We start from the raw sequence: 12,099 nt of genomic DNA on the forward strand, positions 1-12,099 counted from the left end.
TCAGTTACATATCTCTTAGCCGATATTCACCGATATCTTTAGAAAGAACCCATCAACTGAGACTTTTTGAATAATAGCCGCTCTCCACCAGGTAATTATCTATTTTCCATCATGGCATGTTTACGTTATAGCCAATTCACATTACACCAAGTAATGCCCTCTTTCCACACAATCCATCAATTGGAAACGGTTGGAATTTTCAACAAATGTGAAACTTCGATTTCCACGAAGGTCATTCACCTTCCACAGTCCGATTTCAGCTGATCTGAACAGCAGTGGCTTCTCAAAACGAAAATAAAGTCAACAGGTCAACCATCTTTGTTTATGTTTTGATGAGCTACAGCTGTTAAGATCAGCGGAAATCGGAAGGTGGGATGGACTGCGTGAAAAGAGGGCTGCACCGCAGAAACATCTGCTAACTATCGCATAAATTAGTCCGTCAAATTTTAACGGCGGACTAACTGGGAAGTTTTTGAAACGGCAAAACCCTATGTACCATCCCTTCAACGGATGGTGGAAGGATCTTTGGATCTCTGTGAAAATACGCTATAAGCTGAATTGGCTATAAACTTGCCGTCCCAAATATTCTCAAGATATTCCACCGTCAACTTCTGCTGTTCCTATCTTTTGCCGTTCCCCCCAGTATATTTAGTATATTTTGATCCCATCACTAAATAACTGTCAAGTTAAATTAATAATTGCAGTATTTTTTGGGGGAACAATTAGAAGACGGTGACAAAGTGACAAGTCTACTGTCAACGTCTTCTTCTTTCGAGTGCTCAAACATAAATAAGTAAAAAAAAATGAAAATTTATTGGATGTGCCTATTATTTTGGGCAAAATTTGTTTTGCTTGAATTTCGCCCAAGATGCATCGAAGACACTCTAGCGTGAACGGGGCATTCGTACGTGATATTTTTCCGTTTACGTTTTGCAGCCACACTGAAACAATTCGGAATTAATCAAAACAAGAACAAAACATTATTATATCTTAATGTAAATAAGTCCTCGAGAGAAAATGGAAGTAGAATACGACGACTCCGGCTGGCAGGGCCGCGCCAAAGCACAGACAAACTCGGAGGTAGCTAGTAATATGGCTTTGCAGGCCATTCCGGTTTCGCTGACGCCGTTTGTTTGAACTCTGCATCTTCAAACTAATCCCCGTTTCCGATTTCCCTGACTCAATTTAAGGAAATGCTCGAGGACAACCCCCAGAAGACGATACAGGAATGCCTGGAGAAGTTCCTCACACCCGACTACATCATGGAACCGGGCATATTCACGCAGCTGAAGCGCTACTTCCAGTCGGGCGGCTCCCCGGAGGAGGTTATATCGATGCTGTCGGAGAACTACAAGGCGGTGGCCCAGATGGCCAACCTGCTCGCCGAGTGGCTCATCCTGGCCGGCGTCAAGGTGACCGAGGTGCAGGCCATGGTGGAGAACCACCTCAAGGAGATGATCCTGAAGTCCTTCGACCCCAAGAAGGCGGACACCATCTTCACCGAGGAGGGCGAGACGCCCGACTGGCTCACCGAGATGATCGACCACTACACGTGGCGCTCGCTGATCTACCGGCTGGCCGAGGAGTACCCCGACTGCTTGATGCTCAACTTTACGATCAAGTTGATCTCGGACGCGGGCTTCCAGAGCGAGATCACCTCCATTTCCACGGCCGCCCAGCAGATCGAGGTCTTCTCGCGTGTGCTAAAGACCTCGATCGTCAAGTTTCTAAACAACCCGGACGACGTGCATGGCGCCATCCAGGAGTGCGCCCGCATGGTCTGTCACGGCCAGCACACGTACGTCTACTCCCAGGTGCTCATCCAGGTGCTTAGCCAGGAGCAGAAGGGCGGATTCAACATGAAGCGCCTCTCCCAGGAGATCATTAAATACGCCCTGCAAAAGTAAGCAAACAGAGCTCAGCTCAAGTAGCTCACAAAAACCAAGCAAACAATTGAATCAAGCTCACATTACTCACCTGCGATGTTTGCAGGTCAAACATTTCTGATCAGACAAACATTAAAGGGACCTTTACACCATATAAATCTCATAAATCTGAGTTGGAATAGAAATTTATTCCATTGCATTCAACATCTTGAAATGGGAAATTCAAGAAAAGCTTCTATGTTTAGCGCAGATCGAGAAAATATTTTATGAAAGCCCATGGAAAATTGTACATAGGTTCGACAGAAGTAAAATTTTGTTCTCTTACTACAATTTCATTTGAATCAATTAAACTATGTATGTGGGTTCATATTCCATGAGATTGAGTGTGGAAAACATTGCCGGGAGCTCAGAAAAATGAAAATAGAATTGCTTTCTTGGACAATTGCTCGGTTCTGCCAGGGCACAGCTCCTGCGTTGGAATTCATGTGGGCACATAAATGTATTCTTTGCAAAACCACCTCCAACTGAGTATTCCAAAAGCATTTTCTATGCATCTCAACCGATAGTTGAAATTCATTGTCTTTTAAAAAGAACGAAATCCGCATACCATTATTGGAAGTGTCTTTTTTTTTGGAATTTCAAGTCTGTCACCGAGAATGTTCATCCCAAACTGTAAGAAATTGCGTCACCAAATCGATGAATTCTTTTGTGAAAACTTATTTTCTTGAGATAGGGATTTCCCTTTTGTTTGCTTCCCGATTGTTTTTATTAACAAGGCCTCTAGAGTCCGGCGTTTTGATAGCAATCTGCTGAATTAAGGAACTAAATTTATTAAGAATTAATTATCGCTTTTAATACACGCAGAGTAGATGGACATAATTACCAATAATCCGTTTTAAAGGCAAACGGATAATAATTATAATTATAATTTTTTTCTTTGTCCACGATTTTTTAACGCAAACCCCAATTTTTGGAAATATTCTACAAATCCATTTCGGAAATTACTTCTGAGGTGTAAATTTTAATAGCTTTAAATAATTCAAATATTTATTTCAAACTCTGGACTTTTTTTATTTTTAATATCCGCCCGAATTCTTTAGCTTAATATAGTCAATATAGCCTAGTCTTTAGGATTTAACGGTCTTAAGCAATTGAAGAAGACACTTTAAAGAAATTGCGATACATTTATTTTATTGTTTTAAAGAAGATAATAAAAAAGGAATATCGCATAAATCTTTAAATGGTAGATAAATAGTACTGTTTAAGTTTTACTCTTCGATAGGCAGTATCAATACTAGATATCCTCTCTTCAGAAAACCATGTCTTTCCCATAATAAACTATTCCTTCCATGTAACTGATCTTTGTCTTTATATTGTGTTTGCAGCAATCAAAATGTGACGCCCATCACGATGGCCCTAAATGGCTCGGCAGTCTATCCGCAGGCATGTCAAGCGCTCACTTCTATGCTCACCCGCAATACGCTGAACCCCGCCGACATCACCGTGCTGTTCCGCAACTACTCCGGATCCGATCCGCCGCCCATCGACTTGATACGGAACCCGCAGTTTCTGGAGCTATTGGTAGACGCTCTCTTTCGGTCCGGTGTCAAGATTAACCCCGAGCACAAGCCGAAGTACATGTTTCTGCTCGCCTACGCGTCAGCGGTCATCGACCAGCCGGCTAAGAAGCGGCCGATGACGGAGCGCATGCTGAACAAGGAGGAGCTGAAGAGCACAATACAAGCGATCGAAAAGGCCCACACCATCTGCAACGTGGACCAGGGCTCCACGGAGCTGATCGCCGAGTTGCAGACGCTGTACAATTGCATCAAGTAAGTGGGCACTAGACATACATTCATACTAACATAGAACCAACTGAATCACTCACGTTTGGGCTTCGCTATCCAGGTATCCAGTAGTGGGCGTGGGCGTGATTCGGTGGATCGAGAACGTGGTAATGGAGCCGTCCTACTTTAAGCTCTCCACCGACAGCTGTCCCACGCACCTGGCCGTTCTCGACGAGGTGGCGGCCGTGCATCCCACTCTGCAGCAGCAGATCCTGTTCCTGCTCATCCGCCTGTTTGAGTCCAAGCAGGATGAGTTGGAGATTCTCGTCCAGCTAGAGATGAAGAAGATGATCTTGGACCGCATGGTTAACCTGCTCACCCGCGGCTGCGTTGTCCCCGTCCTCCGCTACATCAAGCAGTGCTGCGCCATCGAGGACACGGACATCTCCCTCATCCGGTACTTCGTCACCGAGGTGCTGGAGACCATTACACACCCGTACTCGCCGGAGTTCGTTCAACTCTTCCTGCCAATGGTGGAGAACGAGGAGATCACGGGCACCATGCGCGGCGAGGGCGACAACGATCCTGTCTCCGAGTTTATTGGTGAGCTATGGGTAGTCCACCATTTCCTACCCTCTCCACTGACCATTGTCGTTTTTCCCATCTCTTTTTTAGTTCACTGTAAGGCGCACTACACGACTGTTTAGAAAGGCGATTCACTTTCCAAGGTCTCCAAAAGTGCTTCTTTTTGCAATAATGGTTTTATTGATTTTTTTGTGGTATTTTTTGATTTAAGCGAAAAACAAAACAAAATTACTTCTAAAAATATAGTTTTTTTAAAAGCTCAGACAAGTAAAGAAAAACAAATTAAAAACGCGCCTTTTTTAAGTTCTTTGCCACCAGAAAAAAACATCAAAACGTTAAAAAGAATTGCATATTTCGAGAAGTAAATTAATATTTAAATATTTTTTTCACGCATATTTCCAATGCTTTTAAAACAAAAATTTAACAGGTTTAAACTGAAATCTCCCATTGTTTTTAAATTACCAATACAAAAGTCAATCAATAGCTTCCAATTGAATAAGAGCGAGACAACTTTTCTGCTTTGAGTATACCTGTCTCAACTTTTTTGGGTTCGCTCAGAATTACATACATGGGTACCAATGTCACAGGCTCGATCGGATCCATTGAACACCCTTTTTCACAAAACATACCCTAACTATATTTAATTCTAAGTACATTTTCAGAATAAGCTTTCAAAGATGATTCAACACCAATTTAAAATCTTCGAAAATAAAATAATTAATGGGGTATTCTGGCCTAGAAACCTAACATTTTTATATTTTTTATTTTATAGGTTTTTTATTGACATTTTGAGAATAAAAAAAAAATTTGCAGAGATACAGACCGGTGGAGTTGGTGTGTTTTGGTTGACATGATTTTTTTTTCAAAAGGATCGGTTCAGTATATTTTGAGCTCTGATCTTCACGAACTTTAAAAAAGACGTTTTCGGGAAATCAATTTAAATTTTTCATACGTAAACAATATGGTAGCATGGCTGGAGATTTGAAACGCTGTAACTCCGTTAGATTTACTCGGATTTGCTTGAAATTTGTACAGAATATTCTCAACATATTGTTGATTCAGAAAACAATTAAACAAAAAAAAGTTGAAAACCTTACCTGCTATGAATGTAAAAAAAAAATGACGTCGACTTGAAAACAAAAAATGTTTTTTACCCAATTTTTTTTTTGTTTTCGAATATTTAAAAAATACTTATAATCAACCTTTTTTAAATCCGAGAGTTTAATAAACAAATTTCAAAAAAATCGGTTCAGTAGAACTTGAAATATCATGGCAACCACCTCAAAAAAATAGTTTCGAGAAAAACGCGTTTAAAGTTTAGGAACCAATTATAATGTTTCTCCTTAAATAATTCGAATTGTGAAGAATCTTTTAATGCTCTTATTTTTAAATTTCTAGACCAGAATACCCCTTCAGGAGTTATGTGGGCTGAAAACATTTTTATAAAAAAAGGTCACAGATTTATGGCACATTTCTGCAAACATATTTCATTGTTTAATTTTTAAAATTGGTTTAAATTACAAAAATTAAAAATCCTTCGCTTAATTAGTAAATGTCAAACTGAATTTATAAACTGTCTGAGTTTAAGTGCCCACCGTTTTGAATAGAGTAGTATTAAAAAGAATGCGATTGAACTAAAGACAGTCAGCGTAAATGACCTGAAGGGTCAAACTCAAGTGACTCCTTACAGTTCTCAGGAAAATAAAGTTTTATAAATCTAAGCTTGGTGAAAATCCTGCAAATTCAACACATACATAATTCGTTAGTGCTACATAATAAATGAAATTGTAGAATAAGAATTTGACAACAGAAAAAATAAATAAATTGTACAATGTAGGCATGTGGGATACATATTTTTGTATGATTCTAAAAAGTTTTATATTTTTTAAACGTTAAGATGGAGAGTAAACTGTGATTACTTTCATCCTTAGCTTCACATACATCATTAAAACCTAAATTTTTGATGTTTACATTTGTTTACCGCTTTGTAAACTTCATGATTTATGGTAAAGAATGCTAAAAATCATTACAACATCCACTTCAATTTGCTAAAACTTTCGTTTCGCATAGTCGTTTCTCCCCATTTGTGCAAACAAGACAATCAAAATCATAGTTTAGTTTTATTGCAAACAATAAACATTCACACCCCTTACAATAGCCTTAAATTCAGCTTGAATACATGTTTACAAGTCTCAATTACTGATCTATCCTTCAGTTTTCGAATGGGTCGTCTTTAGCCAAAACTCTTAAAATGTATTAAAAAAAAAAAGCAATGAACCGACTTTAATGTGGGGCATCAATCAACACTTGATTTGTACCTCTCCAATATTTACAAATTCGTTTGTTGAGCACGCCGCTTCTGCAGCGTGCTCCATTAGGTTGCTAAAATCGCTTTCGACTTTCGTAGTAGTTATAGATAAGCTGTATTGGCCAAGTTAAAAACTCTTACATATGGCATCTAAATAAGTCTGTGGTTTCTGCTGTTCGGCTTTTCTGCTGTTCTACTGTAAATCCTACCAATTGTAAAACAATACAAATTTTTGAGGGCTAACACTCGGCGTGAAATCGAAGTCGAGGAACAGCTGGCACACCCACCAAGTGCTGATCCTCAAGAGTAATTTTCACGGCTCACAAAATGTCTTTGGCTTGCGCTTCTGAATCAAATCGCATTGGAAGATCGTTCGACGTCAGTAGTTATGTTATGTGTTATATGTTATGTTATGTCTATTTGTGCGTTAGGTGTTAGCTTTGGCTGGCAGCGTTAAGTAAGTTCTGGGCTACTTCTGTCTACAAATAGATTAGTTGTTCTTCTTAACGTCTTTGCTGTCGCCGTCCTTAGCCTGTCCGCGGCCCAGAATCTTGGCCAGGCTGTCCCAGATTCCGCCGAAGAAGATGGCGCAGCTGAGGTTCTCGAGCGGCAGGAAGGGGTCGTGGATGCCCAGCAGGATGGAAGACAGCTTAAAGTAGACCAGGAATATGACGATGCCGAAGTAAACCAGTGCATGTGGTGCCGAGATCCAGTCGGTCTTTTTGTCCAGCACGAAGATGATTGAGGCCAACAAGGAGGCCTTTGTGTAGCTACGAAGGGCACATAGGAAGGATGGATTAGGTCACGAGCGCAACGACCAAGAGGCCATGCCGAAATACTCACAAGCTTGGCTGCATGAATTCCATGGCCGTGGGAGTCCATGCTCCCCGGATAAGGCGCTCGATCAGCTTGGTGAAGCCCGCTCCGTTGCCCTTCAGAGTGCCAATGATGATCATGATTATCCAGGCGTTCGGATACAGCTTGGCCGCATGTCCCACTCCGTCGTAGACCTTCTTGGCCCGGTAGATCTCCTTCATGGCACTGGCGACTATCTTGACGGGCAGGAACTTGGCGACCTTGTAGCCGATGTCGAACGGCGTGTAGAAGACCACGTACCTGAGCAACGATTGGGAACAGTCTGAGATCTGATTCATCGCTGATCAGCAACTTACTTACCACACCGCCGTGCCCACAAGGAGCTGGCCCGTGTTCTTCAGGGGAGCCAGAATGGGCTCGCCCAGAAGACCGTTGGCCACCATGCCGCCGGCGAAGATCACCAGCATGGTGGAGAGCCAGCAGGCGAGTGGGTGCTTCCGCGAAAACGCCTGCGCATTGGCGCCCAAGTCCTCACGCACGGCCAGCGCGGCAAGTAGACTGTGAGCGATGTCGAAGAACGGAAACATTTTCAGCTTGATGACCTGGTTGGCCACGTCCAAAAACGCTTCTGGGTCCATGATCACAGCCGATCTTGTGTCCTGCCTTCACGGATGATAATCTATGAACAGACAATCAATATGATTTCATTTTCTATAGCGATTGCCTTCAGGTCTCCTTTCTCTTCCTGTTGAAAGGTTTCATTAATTCACGACGATTGTCGAAATATTAGAAAACTTGAATGGTTTTCATACCACGATCTTTTCTTATCTGCATATTACACTTCAATTTCAGCTATTAACTATTTCGCCCATTTTTGCCTATTTTAATAGTCATTGAACCCAACCTAATAAGATTCAAAACTTGGTAACGAAGTAATTCCTTAAGGGCCAATATCTCGCATCAGATATTTTTCTGCGTTTAAACCCTTGAGATGGCTTATATTGAGGACGAGACATCGCGCCTGACTGTTACATAACTGAAAAGCAAAATTCCTGCCCCAATATGTTTGAGATTCTTTGTAATTCTGGAGATGTTACCAACGCGACAGAGCTGCCTCTAAGTATCTGAGTATCTGAGAGGTTTCCGAGATTGCAGATTGCAGATGGCAGATTGCAGATTGCAGATGCGGATATTGACGTATTGGCGGGTTTATTTTCAAATGCAGTTGAAGCTATTTCTACTGCAGGCAGTGCACGCAGTAGATGCGATGTAGAAGTTGTCAGATTGTGTGTTCATGTAGACGGAACATAGAACAAATTCGAATAAAAATTGCGCTGTTTTTGCCGCACCTCCAAAAATAAATTTCACCATGAGGGCTGTTAAAAGAAGCGCGCCGGGTCGGGCCCGACATATGTATATGTACTTATATACGTACAATTGTTTATGCTAACAATGGTGGTAAAAAACATAGCACTTCAGATCTGCATTTATGGTTTTTCCAATTTTATGGCACTTGTGTAATAACAGAGGAGGGAATCGTTTCCGACCCCATAAAACAGGCCATTTTATCTCAATACAATGCTGACATAAGAACAATTTATTATTCTTAAAATAAAAAAAGTAAGCAATTTATTTCCTTTAAGAAAAGCAGTTCTAATAAATAATAAAAAATTAAACAAATTTTTAATTAGCGTCAACAGTGGCTTTTTTAAATTAAAAATGACATAGTAGGAAATAAGAAACCAAATATTAAGTAATCCCAAATCTCAAGCTTGTTTTGTTACTTAGAGCTGTGTTTTCTTTAGAACGATTTAAAATTAGGCAACTGCTGATGTTTTTTTTAATTTATTGCACCGTTTTAATAATCATTTTATGCAAATTGAATATTCAAGATAACAAGATTCAAAAAAGTATTTTGAATGAACTTTCGATGCGTTGTTATATGTTTAAAAGGTACATATCAAGATACCATAATATTAAAAAAAAAATACGCCACAATCCATGCTTGGTTGTTTATAATAATAAATCGCAATTTTCAATTGCATTTATAGTTTATCTGTGCTAAAAAATTCGCGAATCCACTTTCGACATGGAAGTTTTAACCATGTTTTATTAAATATTTTGACTATATATAAAACTGAATCAAAAGTCCATTAAAAAGACCCAACATATATTTAGAAAAACCTGTAATTTCTTATTATTAATTAGTTTCTCTATTGTTTGAGTTTGAGTTTGGAATTGCTATAAATGACATTACGAAATTATAGGGGTTAAAAGTATTTACACAACTCAAATAAAAAGATATAAAGAATGCGCTGGTGCTTATAATATAAATTTATAACATAAAAGCTTGTTTTTTTTAGCATTGTTTAGTTAAAAAGTAATGAAATGTTTTTATAAGCGCTATTTTTGTTAAAACACAAAAGAGTCAAGAGTCTAATAAACAACTTATAATTGAATTTCCTTTGATATTTGCCTTCCAATTGTCTACACGATATAGTCTAATCTTACAAAGAGATTACACAATCGGTAAGATTATGAAATAGAAAGTTTTTAAACGGAGTTTCCAGTTCTAATGTCTGGGAGTTCACAAATCTATTACCAAAACCATTAATAGTCCTGTACTCTTGGTCCTAGTTTTTTAACCACAGCTGTATCTATTATGTAGATATGTAAAAAAACATACGTATACTATAAATTATATGGCCAAGTGCTGCTCTGCCTGCCTCCTGGCTATTTTTGACCGGCGAATTGAATTGAAAGATATTTGTCGGTACATGTACATATGTTCAGCCGCATTCACGGACAATACAGTTATAGGTACAATTTGGTATGACTACGATTTAACTGCTATTTTTCGTATCCAGCATTCTGCGTACACGCGCGGGGAAATATGTAAAAATAGCCAACCAGCAAATTACCTACGTCTAACACGCGAGCAACGGATAGCGGATAGCAGAGTGCAGCACGAACACTGGGAGACTGGGACAGGTCGGTGGGCCGTATATTATACTGCTGCTCTCGAGCACTTGTTATATATTTAGAATGTCCGAATTTTTAGAGAACAAGACTCTCCGTGCTGTGCCGTTGCGTGTGATCAAAATGCCATTATCAGAACCGCCGGACTTTTGAAACTCAACGGGCAACTGCCCGCAATACTGTGGCTTTTCTTCGATTTATGTAGACAATTGGAGCGAACATTAAGAAATAGGTTTTCCTGTGGTTTATTTCGCTTGAATTAGGTATAAATAGTAAGATACTGTTTACACTGGCTGGTTTCTTACATAAATTACTTGATTGCGGCTGCACGTAAACAAAGCTCCGCAAAGCTAAACAACTGGTGACGCAGTGTGACCGTCGAAAAGTTTTACTTTTATTTACAAGACTCTCAAAAATATACTATTTATACCACTTCAATATTAAAGGTCTTTACACAGTGAAGGGTGGAGAAGCGATGGGAACATCGATTTTGTCGCAAATTTAACGAAATTAATTAAAAATTAGAAATATCAACTAGCAATAAGAATGAGCAATACCTCACCATCAACCCCTCTTCACTGTTGTCCAAGCTGGCAATGCCAAGATAGTATTATGGAAATCCTGCTGAGCATTAAAGCGTTCCATACACTCACTCATAATTATAAATTAGATAACTTCGTTTGGGCTTGCGACAATTCAAATGGAAGCAATCCGAGATCAGCTGTTCGTTGCATTCACATGTCGGTGTGGCATCACCACTTAGCTAATACCAACTTCCCACTTTTGTGATTTTTGACATATGTGAAACTCCGATTCCCACAGAGCACATTTACCGTCCGCCATCCAATAACAACTTATCTGAAAAGCTGTGGCTCATCCCCACATAAACAATAATTGTTGAATTAGTTTTGTCGAGATTTAAACGAATAATAAGAAAATATTTTGGCTGTTGACAACAGCAAAAACTTAGTTTCCAGCTGATTTTATTGGCAGTAAATTCAGGAGTTGATTGATGATTAAGAATATACATGTTCCTTTGTTTATGTTTTCGTGGTGAATACTCAAATTTGTACAATCAAGCGGAAGAATTGCATATTAAAAATATATTTGTTCCTTGTCGTCATTGCTTACGTTTTCGTGGTGAATGCTCAAAATTGTGATTAATTCGGATCGGCAATACCCTATTGACTATCCCTTTAACGGATGGTGGGTGAATCTCTGTGGGAAGAGGCTATGAGATCCATCCACCTTCCACCATCCTTTAAAGGGATGGTCCATAAGGTTTTTCCGTTCCAAAAACTTCCCAGTTAGCCCGCCGTTAATATTTGACGATCTTTGACAGACTAATTTATGCGATAGTTAGCCGATGTTGCGCGATGGTCCATATGGTATTCCGTCCGAAAATTTCTTGGTTTCACATTCACGTTCCCAGCCGTATGTTTTTATGGCTCGAAAGGCACCATAAGTTTCACAACTGCCAAAAATGGCAAACGTTTTGCTGGAATCTGCTTTTATGGGATTTGGATTAAGAGTTATGGTAATAGAGCTACCCGTTACAGCGGTTGGTCGTTCCAATTATAATTAAATAAGAAAATTGGATTAAAAACCAATTATTTATTTCTTTTTTATTATATACAAATGAAAGTAAAAAAAACAGCTCATTGCAGGGACTCGACCATGTTTATATGTAATGTGATTACTGAACGCTTATGATACGTTACGCATTAACCAATTAATT

General features: G+C 39.5%; 2 protein-coding genes across 5 annotated transcripts; one reads left to right on the forward strand and one right to left on the reverse strand.

The window, feature by feature from the left end:
• The first annotated feature begins 790 nt into the window (after nucleotides 1-790).
• LOC108145570 (negative elongation factor D) lies at nucleotides 791-4,499 on the forward strand. The gene is made up of 5 exons (XM_017271080.2): nucleotides 791-1,080; nucleotides 1,191-1,903; nucleotides 3,272-3,718; nucleotides 3,795-4,276; nucleotides 4,349-4,499. Exons 1-5 carry the CDS (start codon nucleotides 1,018-1,020, stop codon nucleotides 4,378-4,380), a joined length of 1,737 nt encoding a protein of 578 aa, XP_017126569.1. The 5' UTR covers nucleotides 791-1,017; the 3' UTR covers nucleotides 4,381-4,499.
• A 1,860-nt stretch (nucleotides 4,500-6,359) lies between these two features.
• On the reverse strand, nucleotides 6,360-10,742 carry LOC108145577 (trimeric intracellular cation channel type 1B.1). Of its 4 annotated transcripts, none has more exons than XM_017271094.1 (4): nucleotides 10,667-10,742; nucleotides 7,743-8,061; nucleotides 7,410-7,682; nucleotides 6,360-7,336 (listed from the first exon to the last, which is right to left on the reverse strand). In XM_017271094.1, exons 2-4 carry the CDS (start codon nucleotides 8,018-8,020, stop codon nucleotides 7,057-7,059), a joined length of 831 nt encoding a protein of 276 aa, XP_017126583.1. In that variant the 5' UTR covers nucleotides 8,021-8,061; nucleotides 10,667-10,742; the 3' UTR covers nucleotides 6,360-7,056. The 4 variants fall into 4 exon arrangements, with proteins under 4 accessions (XP_017126583.1, XP_017126584.1, XP_017126582.1 ...); XM_017271095.2 differs by lacking the exon at nucleotides 10,667-10,742 and adding an exon at nucleotides 10,308-10,471; XM_017271093.2 differs by lacking the exon at nucleotides 10,667-10,742 and adding an exon at nucleotides 10,304-10,469.
• Between the last annotated feature and the right edge of the window lie 1,357 nt (nucleotides 10,743-12,099).

The sequence above is a fragment of the Drosophila elegans genome, unplaced genomic scaffold (assembly GCF_018152505.1).
Source record: "Drosophila elegans isolate 14027-0461.03 unplaced genomic scaffold, ASM1815250v1 contig_149, whole genome shotgun sequence".
NCBI lineage: Eukaryota > Metazoa > Arthropoda > Insecta > Diptera > Drosophilidae > Drosophila > Drosophila elegans.